The sequence below is a fragment of the Pongo abelii genome, chromosome 16 (assembly GCF_028885655.2).
Source record: "Pongo abelii isolate AG06213 chromosome 16, NHGRI_mPonAbe1-v2.0_pri, whole genome shotgun sequence".
NCBI classification, from domain to species: Eukaryota; Metazoa; Chordata; class Mammalia; order Primates; family Hominidae; genus Pongo; species Pongo abelii.
The window spans coordinates 33450320-33476437 of NC_072001.2; the positions used below are offsets into that span (position 1 = coordinate 33450320).

Below are 26118 nucleotides of genomic sequence, written 5' to 3' on the forward strand. Positions count from 1 at the left end.
CCATGCACATGCCTGGCACTGTGTCAGGGATGGAGGGAAAGCTAGGCTCAGCTGGCCCATCCCCAAACACCCACCAGATTGAGTAGTTGGACTTCTTACATGAAGCTCAGTGCCCCAAGCAGAGGTATATGTGAGTGCCCGTGCCCAGGGAGCCAGGAGGAAGCTGCCCCACCTTTTACGACCCAGCCTTGGAAGTCACAAGGCTGCCCTTCTAGGCCAAAGCAGTCACCAGTGGCCCAGACTTGATGGCAGGAGCATCAAATAAATGTGTGGCCATTTTGTTTTTTTCTAGACAGAGTCTCACTCTGTGGCTCAGGCTGGAGTGCAGTGGTGCAACATTGGCTCACTGCAACCTCCATCTCCCAGGTTCAAGCAATTCTCCTGCCTCAGCCTCCTGAGTAGCTGGGATTACAGGCGTGCACCACTATGCTCAGCTAATTTTTTTTTTTTTTTTTGGTACCTTTAGTAGAGATGGGGTTTCACCATGTTAGCCAGGCTGGTCTCAAACTCCTGACCTCAAATGATTTTGCCTGCCTCAGCCTCCCATAGTGCTGGGATTACAGATGTGAGGCACCGTGCCCGGACTGGCCATTTTTTAAGAAACTGCAACAACACTGTATGAATAATCTCTGCCTTGAAGCAGGGGGTTCCTTCAGCTCAGCAGGGCTGTGAGCTGAGCTGAGGCTCAGGGGATCCCTGGTCCCTCCTTGCTTGCACTGAAGGTCCCCCTGAGATCAGGGGCAGCCCCCATGCCAGCTGGTCCTCTCTGCGTTGCGGGCACGCGGTGGAGCCGCTGTAGTAGAGGTGTGTGCACACCGCTGGGGTGGTTACATTCATGGGCAGCTCCCCTGGATGTCTCACTGTCAGCAGGCCCAGGAATCCAGGCTGCAGTTCCTGAGCTGAGCTGTCTCAGTCCAGGATTACTGCTTCATAATGACACCTGGGCAGATAAAGGTCTTTAAGGAGAGACTTCAAGAAGACCACAGATGTGGCTGGAGAATTCCCTCATTGACTGGGCACCTATTTCCTGAATAGCTGCTCACCCAAGGCACTGGGTGCCAAGGGGAGATGGCTGGTGACTGACCCCAGAGCTGGCTGAGAGCCGTGGGCATTCTTACCCCATTGGAGAGGAGCTGTTTAAGGATCTACCTTGTATCCACCCACGAGACCCAATGCAGACCCCTCAATGGGTCCCAGTCAGTGGCTTCCAGTGGGAATGATTTCTGGACTTTCAGGAAGTGACTTCAGGTTGGAAATGGCAGCCTTGTGGCTGCTCTCAAGTTTCCTGTAATATGATTAAATCTGATTTTTAACTTCTCCTTTCTCTTTCATTGAGGGGAAAACAGTCTTTTTTTTCTTCCTGGAATGTTAACATCCCTCTTGGTGCAGTTCTCTGCTCTACATAGGAAACAAGTTCACACCCCATACCAAATCAGAAAGCTCCAGTTCAAAGAGGCTCAGATAGAAAGAACTACTCAGACCTATATTCTGAAAATATTTTAAATCAGTTTGTTGAACTATGAAATCAGGGCAAGAGCTCCTGACTCTTCAATATACTGTCCTACAAAGACAGCCCAGGGCCCACAAAACTAACTGAATACATGAAGAACATGATACATTGAGGATTCACTGCCTGCCACCCCCAGGTTAACAACAGACCATGTGTGCTGATTGCTGAGCTCAACCTGACCATGAGCGGCCTAGCAGTTCATTTCCAGCTCCACTTCCTGTGATTTGATGGTGCCTAGATGCTACTGACTGGTACTCACTTTAGCAGTAACAAAAAGGAAAACCACTTCATGTGTATTGGAACGGCTAATCCTTGCCATCTTTCAGCTCTAGATGCAAACAGCCCAGAATTCAAGGCAATCATAGCCTACATTGTTCATGATAAATCCTCCCAATCCCATTAATAAGAACACTCATTAGACTGGATTCCCATGACAGCCCAGAATGAATCAGCCTGGCTCTCCCTGAATTGATTTGGTAAGTCCCTGCGTTAATTGGCTAGCTTCCTGTAGGCTGGCAGTGGGGGCACCAGTGTGAGGTGAAAGGACTCTAGGCCAAGAGCCTGGGCTCTGCATCTTGCTACATGTGGCTCTGGGAGTCTCTTGGCCTGATGGAGGTTCAGTTTTCTCACCTGGACATGGGAATGAATGGCACCTTCTGTGTAGAGTTCCTGTGTGTGTCAATGTGCCTGGTGGGCGCTGATGGGTGGGGGTTTATTGCCATTGATCAGAGGCTGGGCAGGAATCTCAGAGTCAATGGGATAAAATGCAGCATTTGACCCTGAGACCTAACTGGGGAGAGGATCACCAGTTACGAATGGCAGATAACCAAGGAGTGAGAGTGGGAGGGGACACGTAGAATGCATAATTGTCATCAAGGCTGGAGATCTTCCCGGATCACGACGGAGGGCAGGGGTCCCATGTCAGTTTTCATGTTTAGGAGCGGAAGCCATCTGCTCTGGCAAGCCTAGAAGGGATCGTCCGTCATTTTAACATGCTTCCCTTGTACATTTGTTGCAGACACTGTATATACCTCTCCAGTGTTTCGATGGCTCGGATTCAGAAGCATTGCTGGTTTTAATCTTTCCCCGTGTAAATGTGCACCAGATGTGAAGTTGGCTTTTGTCCTTTAGAACTTGATCAATTATTTTGCACTCTGGACTAACGGGAGACAGGGCATGAAAACAGAATTTTCTACTCCAACCCCATGTCACACGACAGAAAATGGCTTGTTCTTTGTACAACACCAAACCATCAGTGACTGAGATGAGCTTTTTCTCAGAAGTTCCTCATCCAACAACCCCATTCTGAAATGGTCAGGCTTGAGGGTTGCAAAAACTTTGGGGTCAAAGCCCTCCTTGGATGGAAGGATTCCTTGGTGACATTATGAGTACGTTAGGAGATAGGTCAAAAGCAGATAGGAGAGTGTGTGGGGGGCCTGAGCGCTTACACATGACTCCTGGGCTAAGGAGGACATTGCCTGCCCTCTGAGTTGGGGGGCACTGAGCGCTGACGCTATGAGACATCCTGGATAAACCAAACCACCCTCAGCTCCAGGCTGGGCTCTGTGAGCAGAAGCAGGGCTTGCAGGCAATGGCTGCCCTGGGAGGAAGGGAGGACAGTGCCCAGAGTGGGCATCTCACAGCCTGGCTGTCACCAGGAAGCCTAGAGAGCCACACTCCAGAAAAAAGTCCAGCCCCACTCTACCTGGCACCTGTTGTTTTTCTTCCCTGTCCCATTTTCCACATTGATTACGGTAGGCTAAGTCCCAGTAACAGGTGGACCCCAATGTATATTGTGACTCAAACACAGTGATGGTTTGGGAGCATGTTCTTGGCCAAAAGACTTTTGCGTCCCAGGCTCGTTCTATTTGGTGGCTCCATCATCCCCTAGAGCTTTGTCACCATAAGCATGCAAATGGCAGACAGGGAAGGGAAGCTGCAGCATGGAGACCTGCTCTCTTAAAAGCCCCAGCGCAGAGGTGACAGGCAGCCCCTCCACTCATACTCCCATGTTGAGAATTAGTCACCTGGTCACAACTAACTACCAAGGTGTCTAGGAAGGCCGGGTGCTGTGGCTCACGCTGGTAATCCCAGCACTTTGGGAGGCCGAGGCAGGCGGATTACCTGGCTAACATGGTGAAACCCCGTCTCTACTAAAAATACAAACATTAGCCGGGCATGGTGGCATGCACCTGTAATCCTAGCTACTCAGAAAACTGAGGCAGGAGAATCGCTTGAACCCAGGAGGCAGAGGCTGCAGTGAGCAGATTGTGCCACTATACTCCAGCCTGAGCAACAGAGAGAGGCTCTGTCAAAAAACAAACAAACAAAAAGGTGTTTGGGAAGTGAACTGAGTCACAACTGTGGAAAGAGAGGAGAGATTTCACTGGGCAGCTAGTAGTCTCTGACCCCATCTTTTGATTTTTGTTTTTCCTTACATCTAAGTTAACCATGCACATCACTTGAAGAGTCAAGTCGTTCTACAAGGTTTGTTAGCAAACACAGCAGTCCTTCCCTCCTTTCCTCCCCTTTCCATCCCTAGAAATTATCTCTTTTTCCTCTTTTACCTAATTATTTCCACGACTCAAACAGCATGTGTATTCGTTTTCCACTGCTGCATAACAAAACAGCACAAGCTTAGCGGCTGGAGACAGCACCGGTTTAGCATCTCGAGGTTCTGTGATCAGAAGCCTGGGCAAGGTACAGCTGGGTTTCTGCTCAGGGTCTCAAGAAGCTAAAATCAAGGTATTACCCAGGCTGTGTCCTCTGCAGCTTGGGTCCTTGTGCAAGCTCCACGTGGTAAGAGTCTTCTTTGTGGTTACAGGGCTGAGGTCTCCATTTCAGTTGACTGCCATCCGGGGGCCACTGTGAACTACCAGAGGCTGCCGGAGTTCCTTGCCATGTGGCCCCTTTGTCTTTAAAGCCAGCAATACAGACTCTTCCTCACTTCAAATCTCTGTCTTGCTTCTACTCTCTCTGAGCTCACTGTCTCTGACCTTTGACCCAGATTGAAAGGGCTCACGGGATTAGTACAGGCCCACCCAGATACCGTCTTCCTATCTTCCAGTCAACTGATTTGGGACCTTGATCACATCTGCAAAACCCCTTCACAGAAACACTGAGTGTTTGACTAATTGGGAGAAAGGTGAGTACAGACCACAGGCAGGATGCTGGGGCCATCTTAGAATTCTGCCAACCACAGCACAATTGCATCGCTGCTTCTCTGTTTTTCAGTTTGGAGCCGTGTCTATTGACTTCCCATTATGTAGATAGGGACTTCCCTCCCACACCTGTGCCATGTGTACACCTGAGTGCCCAATTCCCCTACCAGATCCATGCAGAAAAGCTTATAAGATCAGTGTTCAGTATTCATTATTACCATTATGAAAACACTATTTGCAACTGTGCCAAGTAGTCAACTATAACGGACTTTCCTTTTGTTTTCTTTGGAGCTCTTTATTGTCTTTTCTCTTCATTTAGTTTTCTGTCTACTCATTATTTCAATCCCAAACCCTCACCAGTTTTCTCACTCTTCTCAAGTTAGACTGGGTATTGGAGAAACTCTTAATGTGTCCCTGAATAGCTCAGTTCCTTGCCTTTTGGGGACATCACGGGTCTACTCCTGGCTCCCTGTGGACAGGATGGTGTCTTAGTCTGTTCAGGCTGCTATTACATAATCACCAGAAACTGGGAGGCTTACGAACAACAAAAATTTGTATCTCACAGTTCCGGAGGCCAGAAAGTCCAAGATTAAGGAGCTGGCAGATCTGGTGTCAGGTAAAGCCCTACTTTCTGGTTCATAGAAGGCCATCTCCTTACTATAACCTCACATGGTGGAAGGGGCCAGGGAGTACTCTGGGAATACTCTGGGGTCTCTTTTCTTTCTTTTTTTTTTTTTCTTTTTTGCGACAGTCTTGCTCACCTAAGCTGGAGTGCAGTGGAACGATCTCAGCTAACTGCAACCTCTGCCTCCTGGGTTCAAGCGATTCTCCTGCCTCAGCCTCTCAAGTAGCTGGGATTATAGGTGTGCACCACCATGTCTGGCTAATTTTTGTATTTTTTTTAGTAGAGACGGGGTTTCACCATGTTGGCCAAGCTGGTCTTGAACTGCTGACCTCAACTGATCCACCTGCCTCGGCATCCCAAAGTGCTGGGATTACAGGCAAGAGCCACTGCGCCCTGCCTGAGGTCTCTTTTCTAAGGACATTCATTCCACTATGAGGGCTCCACTCTCATGACCTAATTACCTCTCAAAGATCTCTCCTCCAAATATCATTATATTGGGATTAGGATTTCAACATACGAATCCTGGAGAAACACAAACATGCAGTCTTTAGCAGACGGTCCATGTGACCAGTTATGAGCAGAAATGATGTGTGTCACTTCTGGGCCAATCCAAGACCTTACAGAAAGTCCCTTTTTCCTCTGCCATGGTGACTGTCAGAGAGTGGCTGCTTTGTTGATCTGAGTGCTGAGGTGAGGATGATAATGACAGAGAGCAACGTCCCCATCCAACCCTCAACGTACTGAGAATTAGGCTTTTGTTATTTTAAGCCACTGAGCTTCAGGAACTATTTGTTACTGTAGCATAACTTAGCTGATCCTGACTGATCCAGAGAATAGTAACGAGGAATGGGGCACTGCTGCAACAGAAAACAAGATATGTGGCTGATCAAGCAGGCAGTGGGAAAATGGATTCTGAAGGCTCGAAGCATGGCCATCCATGTATTGAATGGCATAATATTTAGTAAATTGTCACCTTGGATAACTTAAAAGGTTCAGGGAAAAGAGACTAAGGGTGTTACTCTACCATCAAAGACTGAGAGGCTCAGAGGATCCGCAATCAAGTTGAAAGACATGTCCCGAAAAGTACTGTGAGTAGAGAGTAACAATGAAACCAAGTGGAAGCAAACAGACTAGGTAAGATGTTAACTACATTTTTGAGAAACTAGCAGTGCCCAAAACTAGGATTAATACAATATGTGGCTGGAATACAATATCCGGCCTCCAGAACTGTGAGATATAAATTGCAAAAGGACAAACTTCCCGAGGGTGGAGTAGAGCCCTGGCTGCCCCATCCCCAAACTCCAGAGAGAGCAGATTTGAGGCTATTCAAGGACTAGTCTCACTTTAGGGCAGAGGGGAGTATCTGCCCAGCAGGGTTTCAGGATTGCTATGGATTCTGTCTACTGTGTGTCTCCCCCTCCTCCCTTTTCTGAATTAGGCTGTTTGTTGTGTTATTCTGTCTCTTTGCACTTTCAGCATTGGGTGTCCATATGAGCAGCGGGGGCCCAGACAATTCATCTTTAGGCCGTAGGTCTCTAAACCAAGAGGAACCACATGAGCCACATGAAGAAGCCACTGTTCCTCCCACGGGGGTCCTGGGCTTTGAGCTGGCTGCCATAGAATGTCCCTCACCTCAAATTCCTGTTATCTTGTCTCTGACCTCTAGACCCAGACTAAAAAGGCATGTAAGATGGGTCAGGCCCACCCAGGGAGGGGTAAAATGTATTTCGTGTGTAGGAAAGAAGGGACAGCTAACACCCTTGGGTCCATGCTATCCCTTGTCTTCTGTGCGGCAACCAGCACATTCTAGACAGAGGCTGCTCCATCAACCTGTTGTCCCCAGGTGCCTCCCTATGTACACGCAGCATGGCCAGAAATAAACCTTTGAGCTTTGCCGTGTGGCCCAGCCTCTCCTGACTGGTACAGGGACTCTGTTCATCCTATCTCTTGAAGACGTGTTCCTGGACCTGCCGATCTGCTCCAGCCTGGGCTGCTGACCCTCTGCACCTGGCTGGGCAGCTATCACCTGGGACTTCCTTTCCCTTCCATCCTGCAGTGACTCCCCTGCTTTCTGGATCACATGTCTCCTGCTTTCTTGGTTTACATCTTTGTTTTGATGAAGTATAATCTCCCGTGGCTTCCTAGTATGAGAAAGGATGCATGGGAGATAAATTTTTTGAAACCTCATGCATCTGAAAAATACTTGGTTTATAGTTTGGCTGGGTGAAGGCTGGAAAATAATTTTCTTTACATTTATTTCCCATGGCTTTGTTCCCTTCCTTCTAACTTCAACTGGTTGTTGTGGAGAGGCCCACGGTTATTCTGACCCGACTATCCGTATGTGACCTGTTTTAATGTTAGGACACTTTTGTCCCCTGCATTCTGAAACTCACCAATGAATATGCCTTGGCGTAGAGCTATTCTTTCCCACTGTGTTGGGTTCTCTCCCTTTCAGCATATGTCGTGAACACCTCTCTTGGATTAATAATTAATTGACGATTTTCTCTCTTGTGTTTTCTCTGATCACCTGTTGGGGTCCCTATTCATTGATCAATAATTTTTTTGGTTGGTCCACCCACTAATTTAGCTTTTCTCTATTTTCCATTTTTTTAAAAAAAAAATTGGTTCTACTTTCTTTTTTTTTTTTTATTTTTTTCTTTTATTATTATTATTATTATTATACTTTAGGTTTTATGGTACATGTGCGCAATGTGCAGGTAAGTTACATATGTATACATGTGCCATGCTGGTGCGCTGCACCCACCAACTCGTCATCTAGCATTAGGTATATCTCCCAATGCTATCCCTCCCCCCTCCCCCCACCCCACAACAGTCCCCGAAGTGTGATGTTCCCCTTCCTGTGTCCATGTGTTCTCATCGTTCAATTCCCACCTATGAGTGAGAATATGCAGTGTTTGGTTTTTTGTTCTTGCGATAGTTTACTGAGAATGATGATTTCCAATTTCATCCATGTCCCTACAAAGGACATGAACTCATCATTTTTTATGGCTGCATAGTATTCCATGGTGTATATGTGCCACATTTTCTTAATCCAGTCTATCATTGTTGGACATTTGGGTTGGTTCCAAGTCTTTGCTATTGTGAATAATGCGGCAATAAACATACGTGTGCATGTGTCTTTATAGCAGCATGATTTATAGTCCTTTGGGTATATACCCAGTAATGGGATGGCTGGGTCAAATGGTATTTCTAGTTCTAGATCCCTGAGGAATCGCCACGCTGACTTCCACAAGGGTTGAACTAGTTTACAGTCCCACCAACAGTGTAAAAGTGTTCCTATTTCTCCACATCCTCTCCAGCACCTGTTGTTTCCTGACTTTTTAATGATTGCCATTCTAACTGGTGTGAGATGGTATCTCATTGTGGTTTTGATTTGCATTTCTCTGATAGCCAGTGATGGTGAGCATTTTTTCATGTGTTTTTTGGCTGCATAAATGTCTTCTTTTGAGAAGTGTCTGTTCATGTCCTTCGCCCACTTTTTGATGGGGTTGTTTGTCTTTTTCTTGTAAATTTGTTGGAGTTCATTGTAGATTCTGGATATTAGCCCTTGGTTCTACTTTCAAGGAGGTTTTTTACTTTTACATTTCTGCTACCTTGTAAACATCTCAAGAACACTTTTTGTTTTTCCCCTGAATGTTTCTTTATATATGTTCTCCCTTCACAGGTTGTATGTCTTTTAAAATTTAATGAAATTATTGATGGTCTTGTTGATGTTTACTTCTTTCTGCATAGTCTGTTTCTTCCAACTTGCTTTTTTAAAACTCTATTGTAGCTTTGTATTTCATGACACACGGTTTCCTGAGATGCCGGTCAGCTCTGGCTGCCTGCTTGTACTTTGCCTGGGAGGGACTGAGAGACTGATGAGAACTTCTGTACACATGAGTGGCAGTGTTAACTGTGGCCTTCCCTATACGGTGAGCTGGCTGTTTAGTTGGGCAGCCACAAATGTTAGAATGTCTGGGTGTTTCCCCTTGGCATGGTTGGCTACCCCAGGAAAGACCCTTCTAGTCTCCTGGCTGCTTGCATTCTGAAATCCCAGAAAGGGGCTTGTGGGTCTCGGCATCCAGTATCCATGTACGCATTTAATCCCCTGATCCTATTACCGTACCTCTGTCCTTAATTGTGCCTGGTGTCCACCCACCCAAGACGCTGCCTTTTAGTTTTTTCAGGTCATAAATATCCAGCCTTTCGTCAGAACAAGGAAGGGGCAGTTGTCAGGCTGCATGAAATTGGGGTGCAGATATGGGCATCTGAGTGCTCTTCAAGCAGACATTCTGCCAATCTTATTTTCACCCCCGTTTACTCTCACATTCAGAGGTACGTAGTACCACCCATTAGTGAACCTTCTGGGGGATTCCATGGAGTATGTTCTTAGCTTTCCTTCCTAGCTACTATCTCAGGGTTTCATTTTCTTGGATCTGCTAAGTATTTTAGCTTCAAGAACTGTGTTACTGTTACTTCCTCTCTTGTTCTCCCTGTCTTTGTGGATTTCTGCCTTCTAACAAATGCTCCAGAAGGAAGTTAAAGTCAATACATACTAACCATCCAACTTTACCCAGAAACTCAACCACCGTTTCAGCCTTTAGTCTCTATACTCCCCAGACACACCTGCTCTGCTTTTCTGTTGCTTCCATTTGAAACGAGACGACCCAGCCCTCACATATACATACGCCATGTCTGTCAAAATCTTATTTAGAAAAGAAAACATTGACTCTTAGCTAAGAGATTTTCTTTGGGGAAGAGCTGTGTCTGTCCGGAAGACCCTTCCATGTAGGTGTGGGATAAAGTCAGTGAACACCACGACAATCATCAAATGCTTGATGAGTGGATTTTTGAGAAACCAGCCAAGGGGCTCAGTTTTCTATCCAGAATGCCACAGGGCACAGTCAAAATTCTTTGGGACCCACATTCTTGGAAAACTCTTGGAGGCGGTGCATCAGTGCAAAGGACCCTTGACCACGTAGGGCATCCCGTCACCCAAGGCAGGCCTGTTTTGTTCATGGCTGTAGTAGCCTAATACTAGAATAGTGCAGACTCTAGGCGGCCTACCACTGTGTATGCCGGCTGGGGTGACTCAGTGGGGAGACGTGGCACCTTGAAGATTGGGGAGAATTCTGCTGGCTGGAAAGGGGCCAGGAGGGTATGGGTGGCTGATAAGCTGGTGTAGGACCACTCCTTCCTTAAGAAGTGACTGATTGTGACATGTGGTGGGAATGGAGGAACATTCCGAATCATTACTTGGTCAGGACACACGTCTCTTATTAAATGCCATCAACACAATCTGCCTGGAAGAAACATGATTACTTTCTACCAAGCACAGACCTTCCTAGAGGGACCAGACCCAGTCCAGCACCTTTAGTCTTCCCAGAGGGTAGCAACTCAATCAGCGAGACCGCATTTCAGGGTTTTAGTTACAGATACCGAGGATACTCAAACATCCATGCAGTTTGCGCAACCCAGAATGGCTGTTTCGGTCCCCCGTCGGTTACCTGAAAACCAGTCTTACTGAGCTCCAACCCCAAATTAATTTGGCGAGAACTTGAACTCGGCTATTAACCTTAATTCTGAGAGAAGAATGACACCCCCCTCCCACTGCCAGGGTCCACTGAGGGTGAATGTCCGGGCTCCTTCATTCTTCAGGCTCCTCTCAGAACACAGCAAGGGTGGCTGACTCCCTCGAACGTCCATTAAGCACAATGCACCGGAGCGAGGCAGTAGGGGGTTTGCTGAGCCCGGTTCCGCGGCGGTGGAAAGTTATTCACCGGCGTCTCCGAGGACGGCCCAGGCCTGGAAAATGGCTGGGGCCGCGGGCTGGGGTAGGGGTTAACGGTGAGAGTCAAGGGCAAGTTGGCCCGGCCCGGGCTGGGAGGCGCGAGCTGGGCGCAGCCGAGGATTTCCTCCGGGAGGCCCAGACAGCGGGCGGGTGGGGCGCGGTGGGCGGGGTCCTCGCAGCTGGTGGCGTTTGAAGCCCCCCCACCGCGGTGGGAGAGGGGCAGCCTAGAAGAGTTGGCAGCGGGCCTGCGGCGGGAGGGGGAGGAAGGGGCCCCGCGTTCCCTCAGCAGCGGCGCCGGCCGCCCTGGCACGTAGTTCGCTTCTGGAGGCACAGGCCGCGGTGGGCGCGCCACCCGGGCTGCCAGGCTCACCGCCAGCCTAGGCCACTCCTGCTCGGGCTGACCCGAGTTCAAGGGCAGCGCGGCCGCACCCCGGACCCCGGACGCCAGGAACGAGCCCGAGTCTGTCCCTCCCGCGGGAGCTGCCCCGCCCGGACTCCCGGAGCTTTGCAAGGCAGGGGCGTGGGGAGGGAGAGCGGCCTGAGGCTCTAGGCGCGGCCACCCGGCAAGCCGGCGGCGGAGGGCGCGGCGCGAGTGCGTTCCGCCCCTAGGCAGCCCCGCGCCTGGCCGGGCAGACACGCCTCCCCGCCGGCGCCCATCGCGGGAGGAACAAATGGCGCCTGCCAGAAACCGCTCCCCTCCATGCCGGGGGCCAAGGCTGTCACCACACAAAAGCTCCGGCAGAGAAGTGCCCGCTGTGTCCCCGCCGCGGGGGGTACGGGCAGCCGCTCCGCGCCGCAACTAGCCGGCTCGCCGCCCCCGGACGTCATGCGTCAGCGCGCCCCGCTCCAGTTTCCACCCCTCCTCTCACCGGCCCAGGGGACACGCCCACTGGCGCGCGCAAGGCCCGGGACCGGGCACGCCCCTCTAACGGCCCGGATTGGCCTGGCCGTGCGCTCACGGACCAATGGCGTCTGTCCCGGCCCTCGGTCACGCCCCCTTCCCCAGGCGCGGGCACGCGACCGCTCCGTTCCGCCGGTGCGCGCTCTGGGCTCCCCGCCCCCTCCGCGCGCGCAGCTCCCCGCAGCCGTCGCCGCCTGTAACCTGCGCCGCCAGGATGTGGCTGGGGGCTGACGTCGGGTCCAGATGTGGCCCCGGCCCCGCCCACCCCCGGGGCCGGGCCGCCCACACCGAGCCGCGGCGCGCACGGCAGCTGTCCCGCCTGCCACAATGCGCGGCGAAGCTGCGGCCGCGACTTGGCGCGGTGGTCCCTAACGTTGCCGCTCGGCATCCTTAGAACCGGCCGCTCCTGACGCCGCGCGGGGACCCCAGTCTCCCGCGCCCCCCATGCGCTCACTCTTCGGTGCCCGGCCGGGCCGGCGCCTCGCAGACGCGGAGCCGCGCGGGTGACGGCACAGGCGGCTGCGCGCCCAGCCCAGCCCAGCCCAGCCCAGCCCGAGGAGAGGGCGCGCCGCGCCCCCGCCCCCCGCCCGCTCTCCCGAGGCCGTGGGTGCGGATGCGCGGCTGACGCCTCGCAGCAAGAGCACCGCCGCCGGCCCCAGCCCGCAGCATGGCAGCCGCCGCCTATGTAGACCACTTCGCCGCCGAGTGCCTCGTGTCCATGTCGAGCCGCGCGGTCGTGCACGGGCCGCGGGAGGGGCCGGAGTCCCGGCCCGAGGGCGCGGCCGTGGCCGCCACCCCCACGCTGCCCCGCGTCGAGGAGCGCCGCGACGGTAAGGACAGCGCCTCGCTCTTCGTGGTGGCGCGGATCCTAGCGGACCTCAACCAGCAAGCGCCGGCGCCCGCCCCGGCGGAGCGCAGGGAGGGCGCCGCGGCCCGGAAGGCGAGGACCCCCTGCCGCCTGCCGCCGCCCGCCCCCGAACCCGCCTCCCCCGGCGCCGAAGGCGCGGCGGCCGCGCCCCCCAGCCCGGCGTGGAGCGAGCCGGAGCCCGAGGCGGGGCTGGAGCCCGAGCGGGAGCAGGGGCCCGCGGGGAGCGGCGAGCCCGGCCTCAGACAAAGGGGCCGGCGGGGCCGAAGTCGCGCCGACCTCGAGTCCCCGCAGAGGAAGCACAAATGCCACTACGCGGGCTGCGAGAAAGTTTACGGGAAATCCTCGCACCTCAAGGCGCACCTGAGAACTCACACAGGTCAGTGGGGCGGCGCGGGCGCCCAGATCGCGCGGACGGGGTAGGCGCGAGCTGCCCGACCACGCCCCCGGAGCCGCCGGCGGGGCGCGAGGTGGGGGCCGGGCGGGCCGGGATGCCCGGGGCCTCGCCCCTTCTCCTGCCGCTCCGACCCGCGGCTGGCCCAGCGCGTCGCGCGAGGCGGGTCCTGGCTCTCGGAGCCGGCGCCCGCCAGGCGACCGCGCCCCCGCCGGGCACGCCCCCTCCTCGGGCGCGCTCGGGTGGGGCCGCGGGGGCGGATGTAGTCATCTGGGCTGGGGGCGGGGATCCCACCCGGCCGGGAGGCGGCGCGGGCAGGTGCGGGCGGCCTGGGTGTGGACCGCAGGCGGCACTCGTCACGAAGGGGCGCCCGGAGCGGGGGCAGGGGACGCTCTCCGGGGTCCCTCCTCGTCTCCTCCCCCGCTGCCCGGGCGCGCGCTCAGGAGGGGAGGGGCCGGCCCCGGTGCGCGGCGGGCGAAGTTCACGCAGGGACAAGGCTTCCTTCGCCACTCGGCACTTTCTTCGCTCTCTTCTTCCTGTAATTTTTCCAGCGCTCTAAGGTTTAATTTGTCGTAACCAAAGTCAGCGGTGGCGCTGGGCGATGCGGGGGGCGGTCCTGGCTCCCGCTCCCCGCCTGCGGCTCTTTGTGGGAGCCCCCGCCCATCCGGCCCGGCGGGGGCGCGCCCGGCCCTAGAGCTCCTCGTCCTCGAGGCTCTCTCCGGAAAGGAATGCCCTGGCCGCTGCCCATCCTCCGTGCTGCCCTCTCGCCTGCCCACCTCTCACCTGCCCTGGGCCGGTGCGGGGCGGGCGGCACCTGCGCCAGGGCGGGCGCTGAGCCTCCAGCCTGGGGATCACCGCCCGCCCCCGCCACCCCAGCGGCAGCAGTTCCCACGCGCGGCCCGATACTTTGTAGTTGATTCATCTGTGGCGGTTCCTTTCCCCCTTTTTTGTTTCGTTTTTAACACAAAGATGAAAATATTTTAATGGACGGCAATCCTTCCCCATTTTGGTGTAAAGAATTGTATGCTTCCTCCGAGCTCACGTGAGTTCTTCTGTGACCCTCACCTCTTCTACCTTGGGGGCAAGCTCAAAACCCGTGTGCTGAATACTGTTACCTTGTGACCAAGGGTGGTGGTCGCTGATTTGTAAAATAGTTCACATAGTGATTAAAAGGCATAAAAAGAAGCTGCAGCCTTGGGTACCCTAGAGCTGAAGGCCCTTTTTTTTCCGGTACATTTGGAAGTGAAAGGGCCCAAGGTCTGCAGGTGAGGCTTTCGGATCTCCGACTAACTTTCCCCTGGGAGGCTGTTGTGGCCGCCCCAAACCACGTGGCAGGTGATGGGGTAGAGGGTGAGAGCGAGGCCATTTCTAGGCATTTGGGGTCAGTTAAGGGTGTGGGGGCTCAGGTTGGGGGTGGGAGTCAGTGTGGGCTTGGAGTTCAGCTCGGGACGCGGCTGCAGGGTGGGTGTGGCCCTGGGGGAGGGGCCAGCCTAGGCTCAGCTCGGCTCCAGGTGGACCCTGAGTATCGCGGGGGTGGGGCAGCGATTGGGGCGTGGCTGGGGTTGAGATCCGCTTTGGGGGATGATGCCCGTGCTGGGCGGGATACTTAATGTTTGGGAAATTTTTTTACGGTTCTTGTCAGGGTGGCCTGCCTCTCAGCAGCACCGGTAGTGGGGAATTGAGGAGTGGGGGTGGCCGAGGGGAGGGGCTCGCCGTCGTGGGCGGGGCCGGCTCGTCAGGGCGTCAGTCCTGGGATGTCTTCCTGGTGGGGTCACCTCTCGCTTCAGGCTCTGGCCCCGCGCGAGCCCCTTGACTAGAATATTGGCGCAGGGGCGCTGGAGACCCGGGCCTCCCGCTGTAGGTGGGGCCAGTTTCCTCGGAGCGCCTGGAAACCGAAGGCAGGCAAAAGAGAATGGGACCAACCCTTTGAGTGTCTGTAGTGTGCTACAGTGCCCATTCTTGAAGCAGAGAAACTATTCCACCCTTCAGATGTGCAGACATCAGAAGTCCTACCTCCAGGGTGGAAGCCGGCCTCCAAGTCGGAAGTGCACAGGGCTCCGGCAGCGGGGTGGCGGGGAGTTGGGAAGAATGCAGATTTCCAGGCCCCTGATGCCGACCTAGTACACACAGTTCCAGCCTGCAGCTGGGAGTGCATGTTACCGGTACCCCAGGTGACCCATTATGAGAGTTGAACTGCCCAGAAACCTGCCTCTGGAGGGAGTCTGGTTCAGCATCTGGTGGAGGGCACCCCTGGGAAGCCCATTTCCAGCCCCTGCCCGGGTGTGCAGAGCATAAGTAACTGGTGTTCTCAAGGGAGAAGAGGAGCTTGCTGTGGGGGGAGAAAAGAGCATCTTGCAGGAGGGAGAAACCCAGACAGGCCTCAGGGATGACTGAGAAGGCAGGCCACAAGGTGATGGCTTTGCTGCAGCCGTGGGCTCTGAGGTGTCCGTGGTTTGTGGGCCTCTAGCAGCATTGTGGGGTCTCTGCAGTCAGTGACTGAGGTCATGCCGGGCCCCGTACTCCACTAGGCGCAGGAAGGTGCCCCCGCCCCACTTCCCGCATTTCCAGGATCCACAGTAATTTCATGGCAGAGGGTGAATGTCAAAACCAGGAAGGTGGCCAGCTGCTCTGTGCTGTTCCTCTATGTGACCAGGGACCGGTTCCCAGATCTCCCTGCCACTTGGTGATGTCTGCCCTGACCACCTGCAAAGTCTTCAGGGAAATGAGGTCAAGTATGTGAAGACCCTTTGGGAAGTGCAAGGGTCAGCCTTGACTCTGGAGGCACTTGTGGTCCCTTGGCCGTGGCTCTGCTCTGATTTTCCACCCCTACTCTCTGAACAGCTGCATGCTAAGAGCTTTCTGTCCTGGTTAGCTGTGTAGCAGTGTGGTCTCCCACTTCCACTCTCCCAGGAGTTATCCTGTGGACACATTGGTCTCTGTCACATTTAGGTAATTGTTGATGTTATAACAGTGCATAATAACACAAAACCAGGAAAAGCATCTTTGCAGCTCGTGCTACTTTATTATTTGGCCAATTAGAACTTCCCAGTCCAGACCTGGAAAGTTTGCTAAGAGGGGCTTAGGGGAGCAGCAAGACCAGGAGCAGATTTTCTTGGAGCCTGAGGTGCTTTGATGCAGAAATTCAAGGACTCACCTTCTATAGGTCAGGCTGGGGCCCTCTTGAGGGCAGACTGGTTGCCCACATCCTGCCTCTGGAGAGTCCTGCGTGTTGTCCTGAATGGGGAGACTTGGCAGGCCCCCAGCAGAATGGCCACTTGGTCGGTCTTGGCGGAGAGACCGTGAATACATTTCTACCTATTTGTTCCCACAGAGAATTGTTTTCAAAACTGCTCTGTGCCCTGTTTTCCTTCCAGCGCTGGAGCCAAAACATCTCTCTGCATGCTGGGTCCGCTCTGGGTTCTGGGGGTCCCATGGAAAGGTGGGCAGAGTGGCGTGCCCAGCCTTCCCTCCTGCAGAACCCGAGGCATGTTTGTGGTCACCTGGCCCTGTTTGGGGTGGAGGAGGGAAGTAGAGTAAGATCACATTCTGTCAGCCATTTCCTGTGATAATTTGGGTGGGGTTCACCTGAAATTTATCTTTACCCACGAAGCAAGGATTTGATCCTGACAGATTATTGCGACCCCTCCCCCAGGGCACATTCTGACTTAAGAGACTTGTTTCCAAGCACACCGCCCCCTGGGCACCCTGCAGGTCCTCCCTGATGCTGCTGCCTCGGAAAGCAGAGCAGAGGACATCTGGGTGGGATCTCCTTTACCCAGGGCAAAGCCAGGCTTGTTGGTGGCCCGTGCTTTGTTCAGAGACACACACAGGCCAGTGGCTCAGCACGTCCATCCCTCCTCCTCACACCCTCGCAGTCCCAGGCTGCCAGTGGCCCTAGTTGTGAAACTCCTCAAACAATGCAGAAGTGTATGCAGCATGGGAGGTGCCAGCCTGCACCGCCACCAAACCACTGTTACCCCACATTGGTGTTTTTCTTTACAGACCTTCTAGATGGATTTGCACGTATGCATACGTGTGTATCCACGTAGACATTTTGAAACATAGTTAGATAGGATCCTAGCAAGCATCTCACTGCTGGCATTTTGTTCTGTGTGTTTGCTTAAATGAGGCATCTTCATTCTTTTTCACAGCCGCATGGTATTCCAAGATATGGTTATATGGCTGCATTGTAACTTATTTACTCTTCACTTGTGGAAAGGACAGCTACATTGCCTTTTTTTGTTTTTTCTGCTATTACAAGATGTGTAGCAGTGGACTCTGGTGTGTGTGTGTCTTGGTGCAGGGGAGCTGGCATTTCTGTAGGATTGAGACCTAGTGGTGGTATTGACAGGGTTGATAAGTGTTGGTTAAATTTGTTGTGGAGTTACTATGTTATGTTTTTAAAGGAAAGAGACCACACTTGTTGGTCCCCCCTCTGAGGGAGAGACCTATTGTGTCACCACTCCACCTTCTTGAAAATATTTACTTCTCCCAGTTCTCCTTTTGCATGTGTGAGAACATTGAGAACATTTAAAACAGTACCAGCAAAACCACTGTCACTCCCGCACGCCTGGTGGCTGGCTCTCTTGGCCATCTTCAGTTCTGGTTTTACAGAGATTGGAAAGTGTGTGGTGGGCGCTCAGCCCCGGAGCAGTTGGATGGGGGCTGGTGTGGCGCCATCTCCACCCCCCTCACCTTCCCCCGCTGCTGAAAGAAGGCTGGAAGCTGTGCTGCCTGAGCGAACTGATAGGACGCAGTTCATTAAACCAGTAGCCTGTGTCTGGGGCTTCACATGTCTGGAACAGAGCAGAGATGGGGGCCTGATCCTTCTGAGTAGGTGCCATGAAGCCTACTTCTCAAGCTTCTGACAGCCTCCTGCCCTTAAGTCCTGTGTGCTCCCACTTTACACATAGCTTTAATCCGATTGGTTACTGGGGAAGGGCAAAAGACATGGATAGCAGCTAAAGGCAGGGGAGGAAACAAACCAGCAGGTTTTTAACATATGCGTGTGTAAGTGTGTGTGTTTAAATGGGTCATGAAGAAGCCCTACAGTCAACCAGCACTGGAACAAGCATGGGGCCATTTGTGGAGGGGCACATGTTTCTCTGCAGCAGTCCCTGAGATCTGCATGAGAGACCCTGGAATAACAAACACTCTAGCAGGGATCTTGAGATACCATGGCACTGTGAAGTGTGTTCAGTTTGTGCTTTCAGGAAGCAATTAAAATAGTTTTAAAAATAAAAACTTCTAGAACGGTACACTCAACTTTCACAATCCTAAGACTTCCAGACTCTTTGCTCTAGGGGCCAGGCATTGTTCTGTTTGTATTAGTTTACATCAAGCTATCTAATCTTCACAAGGACCCTATGAAGTAGGTTCTGTTATTAATACTAAATTTCAAATAAGGAAGCTAAGGCTCTGATGCCTTAGGAATCATGCCCAAGGTCACACAGTAAGTGAGGGTGGAACAGGGATTGGAGCTGGGGCTTGAGCCTGGGCAGCCGCCCCCGAGCTGGGTGTACCTGCTGTGTCGTACTGCCACTCCTGTCTGAACCAGTGTTTCAGGTGACTGCAGGTGAGCAGGGCCCTGTAGTAGTAGAAATCTGGATGTCCCCAGCACACGGCTTCCCGCACAGATTTTTGCTGCTTCTTAAAGGTTGAGGGAGTAGTATAGTGAACACTCCTATACTCTTCCCATAAGGTCATTGGGTAATATTTTGCCACATTTTTCTCCTTTTCTCCTTGTGTTTTTCTTTCTAAAGAAAGAAAAATTAATTTTTTGTCTATATTTTTCTCCCTTTTCCATCTCACCTCTCTCTTTAAATATTATATATTATCTGATACACAGTCCATATTCAGTTCCCCTAGTGATTCCTAAAATGTCCAGTATAGGATTCAGGATCCAGTTAATCACACATTGCATTTGGTTGTCATCTCTAGTTTCCCTTAGTTTAGGATAGTTTCTTTTGGTCCTTTATTATGTTACGCTGGCGTTTGAAGGCCCAAAGCCAGTTGTCTTGTAGAACAACTCACAATGTGGATTGGTCTGATTGTTTCCTGTGATCAGGTCTGGTTTAAACAAATTTTGGTCCAAAATATGGCACAGGTGATACTGGGCACTTCCATAGCCTCGTGGGGGCGGGGGCATGGGATATTAGCCTGTCCCACTGCAGGATCACATGGTTAAGGTGGGCGGCTAGGCTCAGCCCCTTCTGTCCACCTGGTTGGTTTCTACTCCATCTTCCAACTTCCTTGACTGGAGAGATGTTGGGGGTTGGGTTCAGCTTTGGAAGGCTTTTGAAGTCAAAGGACCACTTGGAGGAGGCCTAGGTGCTCCTTTCCCCAGACAGACAAGACACCCTGATTTTCCTTTGAATGAAAATGGCTCCAGATGGTATTAATAGCCAGCTCAAGGGTAACTGTGAGTGTGTTCTTGGTCAGCCCGCCTGAATGCCGGCCTTGTGGCCACAGGCAGCCTGTCTCCTAGGGCTGGGGAGGGCCTATGGCGGGTGACACTCTCAAAGTCCTGGTGAGTCTTTATGTGCTTTTAAGAAATAAACAAAAATTGTCCTAAGTCCACACACCTGAGCCTGTTTTTCTTTCCTTTTTTCTTTTTTTTTTTTTTTGAGATGAAGTCTTGCTCTTGTCCCCCAGGCTGGAGTCCAATGGCACGATCTCGGCTCACTGCAACCTCCGCCTCCCGGGTTCAAGCGATTCTCCTGCTTCAGCCTCCCAAGTAGCTGGGATTACAGACGCCTGCTACCACGCCCGGCTAATTTTTGTATTTTTAGTAGAGATGTTGGCCAGGCTGGTCTGGAACTCCTGACCTCAGGTGATCCGCCCACCTTGGCGTCCCAAAGTGCTGGGATTACAGGCATGAGCCACCACACCCGGCCTTTTCTTTCCTTTCAAAGCCCCTAATGGGATTATTTTCTTGAGAAGTCAACTTCCTGTCGAGATGGGAATAAACTTCTCTCCAGCTTGGCAATAAAGAAGCAGCCGCTGTGCTCTGTGGCTGGGGTTGGAGTCATGGAGAGAGCCACCAGTGCAGTCCTCGGGATGGGAGATACTGAGTTCAGAAGGCTTTGGACACTCTTCTGGGCCAAAATAACAGAAACTTGAACTTGTTTTACTCTTGGCATCAATTGGGCACTGGGCACAGAAGAAATCCTCACCCAACCAAAAGCTCTGCCATTTGGCCATAAACACACACATATGCCTCCATAGCCACGTACATGTGTAGAAACACATATGGGTGTGTGTGTGAGTGGACGTGGCACCCTGCTTATGCTTGCTGAATGGGGGAGCATCCACACCTGGAACATAGTGGCTATGTGGAACTTCTGATTTCTAGTTCAGTTTTAGATCTTAGGTCCGTCTTCACCCGCAGCAAATGTTACCAGCTGTTTGTGAGTCAGGCTTTTGGGGGAGACATGGAGTTTGTTCAGTTGAAACTAGGGCTGTGGTGAAGGGGCTATGCCTTTGCACCCTGCTGCCCCGCCCAGCAGAGTGACCGGCTCCTGTGTCCTCCACACTGCTTCAGTTCCCCTCCTGATGCAGGGCCAGGCTGTGATCGCCATTTGCTGTTGGGCATTTTGTGTGTGTGTGTGTGTGTGTGTGTGTGTGTGTGTGTGTGTGTGTGGTGGCGGGACGGAGGGAGGGCACAGCATGGCACCGAGCACCAGAAAACACAGCCTTGATCAGTCCCTGGTTTTTACCAACATCATTCTAGACAAACAAGACAGCACACTTGGCAGGGGGAGGATTCTGTTTATTGTTCTCCATTTTTGAAGTTCATCACACAAAAACACTTGCTAACCAGAAACTTGGCTTCACTCCGTGGCCATTGGCCAGTCTGTCCCAAGGTGACTTGTTTGGGGAAGCACTGAGGCTTGATGTCCTTATGCTGGTGCCACAGGGGTGTGGCCTACTCTGCATGGATGGGTGACCCTGGGTCCCCAGGCACAGGGCACAGGCTCGTCTCCTTGAAGCTGGAGCCCACACTGCATCATGAAAGAGCTCTGCAAGAATTGAAGGCCCAGAGCAAAAATCACTCACCAAAGAGCATGTGGCTCAGAGCCTACCTCGGCCTCCTGTCTCAGGAGAAGTTTCTAGAGGTGGAGTTGTGTCACGTGCCTGTCTCCTGCGAGCACGGGAGAAGCTTCTAGAGGTGGAGTTGCGTCACGTGCCTGTCTCCTGCGAGCACGGGAGACGCTTCTAGAGGTGGAGTTGCGTCACGTGCCTGTCTCCTGCGAGCACGGGAGACGCTTCTAGAGGTGGAGTTGCGTCACGTGCCTGTCTCCTGCGAGCACGGGAGACGCTTCTAGAGGTGGAGTTGTGTCACGTGCCTGTCTCCTGTGAGTGCGGGAGAAGCTTCTAGAGGTGGAGTTGTGTCACGTGCCTGTCTCCTGTGAGCGCGGGAGAAGCTTCTAGAGGTGGAGTTGTGTCACGTGCTTGTCTCCTGTGAGCACAGGCCAGGTGGGAGGAAGCTTGGGAGTGGGGAGAGGATGACGTGGGCTCAGAGGAGCCATGGGCTTCTCCCCCAACCCCAGCGTACACTGGACACACGTGGGAGGTGAGGTGATGCCTGAGCAGCCTGGCGAGTGGTCAGGGCCCTGGTTGGGGCCTCCTCATTCCGTTTTGGAGCACTGGCAGCTAATGCTTGGGGGACACCATCCTTTCCCGGTCTGGCCTCGTTGGAGGACACATCTGTCTTCCTCCTGGAGTAAGGAGAGCCTGTGAACAAAGCAGTGACCCCAAGGCCTGTGGCCCCTGGGGATGGCAGGGGCTTTGTGCTTCCATATGTGGGTCCAAGCTGTGGATGGGGAGGCCAAGTGTCCTGGCATATGGGAGATGGTTAGGTGCTCCCTGGAGATCTAACAGGTATGCATGGGTTAGTGAGACCTGAGAGTCCTTCTTGGGCCACACCTCAGTATGTGCAGGGCCTGTGATACAGCCAGAATTTCCTCTTCTGATAAACTTCTCTGAGCCTTTCTACTTGTCTTTAATTCTTTTATTGTCTAAATGCTCACTAAAAAGGAAAAGAATAAAGGGAACTTGGTTTAGGGCTACTGGTAGAAGTTAAGGCTGATGGCAGAGCATGAATAGGGGTGTCTGCAAGGAATTGTTGGAAAAGAGATTGGAAATAGAGCAAAGGCATATGTGAGTCTTAGAACCTGACTCCTTTGTTGACTGGGAGTGGGGCAGAGGGCATGGGTCCAGCAGGTCATTGGTCTTGGGTTACCAAAAAGGTTAAGGCTATTCACCTGGGCCACCGGCTGGGGGTGCTGCTCAAAGCCAGGATCTGGGAGCCGGGGTCGGCACCTTGGGTGCACCCGGGCATCATAGCAACAACAAACCCCAACACATTTTCATGGACCAGGGCGGATAAATGGGAGTTAATGACGTGGTTCCCACACATTCGAATCTGGGATATGTAAATGTGACACACAGTCTGAGCATTTGGCAGGCTCTCCATGGTCTTGCTTTGCATATTTTAGCCTATCTACTCTCCAGACTTACTGCCCGTTGTCCTCACCTGCATGACTGGCCATGTCTGGTTTGCCTACTCGTCATTGAAGGCATCCACAGGGGTGCGCCATCTGCCCCCATGTCCCTCTCCCACTAGGCATGATAAGTGGCCTGCGGCAGGGCAGGCAGGGACTCAGATTCCCTCCATCCCGTCGCTGAGGTCTTACTTCCTTCCTCCGCCCACCTTAACACGTGGAAGGTTTCTCCTGTGCTTGTCCACCAGTTGTCGTTTTTGTCTTCTAGCACGGATGGTGTGGTAGAAGGAGGCCTTGGACAGCAGCACGTGAGGACCCACAGGGACTCTGGCCCCTTGCAGCTGTGCGTTCTGAGGGAAGATGCCCAAGGTTTTATTATCTTTTCCAGAGTGCCCTTTTTTTCTGCTTGCATGGCAGGCCCTTTCTAAAATTACAGTCATAGGTTGCTTAATGACAGGGGTGCATTCTGAGAAATGTGTCGTTAGGCAGTTTCGTCCTTATGTGAACATCATAGAATGTACTTATTATGCACACCTAGATGGCATAGCTTACTGCACACCTAGGCTGTATGGTGTAGCCTCTTGCTTCTAGGCTGCAAGCCTGTACAGTATGGTACTGTCCTGAATACTGTAGGCAACTGTAACACAATGGTAAGCATTTTGTATCTAAATACAGAAAAGGTACAATTAAAATGGGGTATCGTCTTATGGGACCAGCCTCTCATCCCACGTGGACTGTCATTGTTTGAAACGTCATTATGTGGTGCATGGCTGTACTTTGCTGCTTGACCTAAGGTGCCAGGGCATTCTCTGGGTAAGCCTGAGGGGCTTTGCAGGATACCATCTTTTATCAAGGTTGAAATTAGTTTTAGCACTGTATACTGTGTCCCCTTTGAGGCTGACAGAGCAGGAGCCCATCAGTGTCTACTGTCACGGGTGTAGAGCTGCTGTGTTGGCGAGCAGGTAGGTGGTTGTCCTGAATTACTGTCAGGCTTTAGAGTCTTACAGGAAATACAGCCTTGGCTACTTATAGCTTGTGATTTGAAGTTTCCCTAATGATGGGCTGGGTAGTACACTTAAGCAGTTTGCTTTGGACAAATTTTATCAATCTTAAGTTAACTCACTTTAGCCTTTGAGAAATTTCAAAGTTTGTTTCCCTGATCTTCCTAGTTGCCCTGGATTATGAGCCAAGCGTTTGAATTCCTTTGCACATCTAGCACTGCACGTGGCCTTGGAAGATGGATATTTATGTGAGTGTGTGCTTGTGTATGCGCATGCACACGTGGTCAGCCATGCAGCCAAATCTCAGAACAATTATTTCACTGGAAGTAACCCAGTCTTGAGGCATCTGGCCAGGTGGTGCGGGCTGCAGCACAATGTTTGTTTCTCCCAGCCCTATGAACCCCAGTGGGGCTGCATCACTTAAAGGCTGGTCTCTACAAGAGCAGGGTAGAAAGCAGCAGTGCGTGCCCAGCCGTGGCTGTGTAGGCAGAACCAGCCTTCAGGATGGAGGGTGGGACCCTGGAGCCAAGCCAGAGGGTGTGTACCCTTGGTCCCTGATGAGGTACTCCATCTTGGGCCATTCTGCCCCCTGGTCTCTCTGCTCCTCCTCTGCAAACCAGGGGGGCCAGCAGCCTGCTGGGATCCTGGCCCTGGCCAGGTTAATGGATGGGAACTGCGCTCCTTGGCTGCCAAGCTGAGGTTAAGTCTGGCCCCATTCTCACTTCCTCTACTCTCCCTTGTACTGTGGGATCTGAGCATTTCTTTAACAGCCTTCAGGGGTTTGCAGCCCTCAGGACAAGCAGCAGGTGGGTATACAGGGGAGCAGACCCCAGGGGGGCCTGAGGAGGGAGGGTGAAGGCACCCTCCTTTGTGCTGTCTGTAGCTGCTCATCCTGGGAGACACTGTGGGGGAGGCTGTGGCTTCCTCCTTCCACCCTCTGGGGATGCCCTGGCGGCCTGTCCCTTGGGTGTTGGGAGGAGGTGGCTTGGCTGACTGTCCCTGCTCACAGTCAGGGTCCTCCTACACAGCAGAACTGGAGGTAAACACTGGGTTGCCTTGGCAACTGGGCTGTGCCACGGCTCCAAGTGCTCCTAGCTAGAGAAGTTCCCATTGTCTCAAGTTTCTAGGATGGGTTTCTATTTTGATTTTTTTTTTTTTTTTTTAATTAGCAAGAATGACTAAGATACCAAAATGTCTGACCTGGTTTCTATAATTTCTTAATAAACATTTGTCTTCCCTTTATAGGAGGAATGTTTTAGTGATTCATTGACTTTTCTTTTAGATGGTGGCAAGGCCCTGGTGAGGCAATGCGGGGGCAGCACAGAGGGCCCCCCACTGCCGACAGCTGGCACGGGAGGCTGGGAGAGCACTGGCCACGATCCAGGGACCAGGTGTGCTTACGTAGACACCACACCAGGATTTTATTGGCTTTGAGGCTAATTAAGTTCCATGGAAAATTTTGGGGAGATGCCTCTCCCCTGTTGGGTGTTCACATACCCACAACTGGTGCTTCCAGAAGCTGTCTGAAGGCTCATGAGTCTGACTGAGCCCGAGGAGCGCCCTCCCACCCAGTGCTGGACTCTCCCGCCAGAGGCCTGGCCCCCTCCCTGCAGGTCAGGGCATGTGCTTGTTTATACCTTGTTGGTGTTTGCTGTTAAATTCTAACTGCTCACCTAGGTAGCCTGGGCTGGCTGCGCCCAGTGGATGTCCTCCCGCCCCCCGCCTGCTGTCTCATGGGAGTGCCCCAGGTGGCACTTTGCTGTGGGAGATGCAGCAGCAGGTTCTTGCGCAGGCCTGACCCTTCACCTTGGATTTCACTGGGCTTCCCTGCTCTGCCCACCCATGGATTATCTTGTAAAGAGTCACCTGCCCCATGGAGGAGCCAGGTGAGGATCCAGGGAAGTGGCTTTGTTTATTTTACTGTCAGTAGGGCTGACCCAGGTTGCCCTGGTGGGTGGTGTGTCCTGTGAGCCTCTGCCTCTAGGCCTGTTTCCAGGGTCTCGTCTTCATTGTAGGCCTGCAGGTCTATTTGGGTCCCTTCTCACGACTCAGGCAGGCTGAGGATGTGCCCAGTTGGGCTGGGCTGCCTCATGGTTCCTCTCTCCACTGCCCTCATGACCAACCTCAGGTGTGAACCTGCCTACAAAGCCTCTCTCTGCAGCAGCTGCTGTGGCAGTCGCCAAGGGAGCTCAGCACCAAAAAAGATGTTCAGATTTGCTGCATTTGTTTTGGAATGAGTGCCTGGTGTTGCTTGTGCACACCCCAAGCCTCCTGGCCTTTCCAGGTTTCCCTGTTGAACAGGCAGCTTTCCTGCGGTTGGGTGGCACAGGGCTGTGGTGAGGGCCCCAGCATCCCTCCTCA

General features: G+C 52.8%; 1 protein-coding gene across 1 annotated transcript in view; it reads left to right on the forward strand.

The window, feature by feature from the left end:
* The first annotated feature begins 12274 nt into the window (after positions 1 to 12274).
* KLF13 (KLF transcription factor 13) overlaps positions 12275 to 26118 on the forward strand; it is a 51224-nt gene continuing 37380 nt past the window's right edge. The window contains exon 1 of the mRNA XM_024232945.3: positions 12275 to 13235. Coding sequence (XP_024088713.1) covers positions 12659 to 13235 — 577 coding nt within the window. The 5' untranslated portion in view covers positions 12275 to 12658. The remainder of the gene's footprint in view (positions 13236 to 26118) is intronic.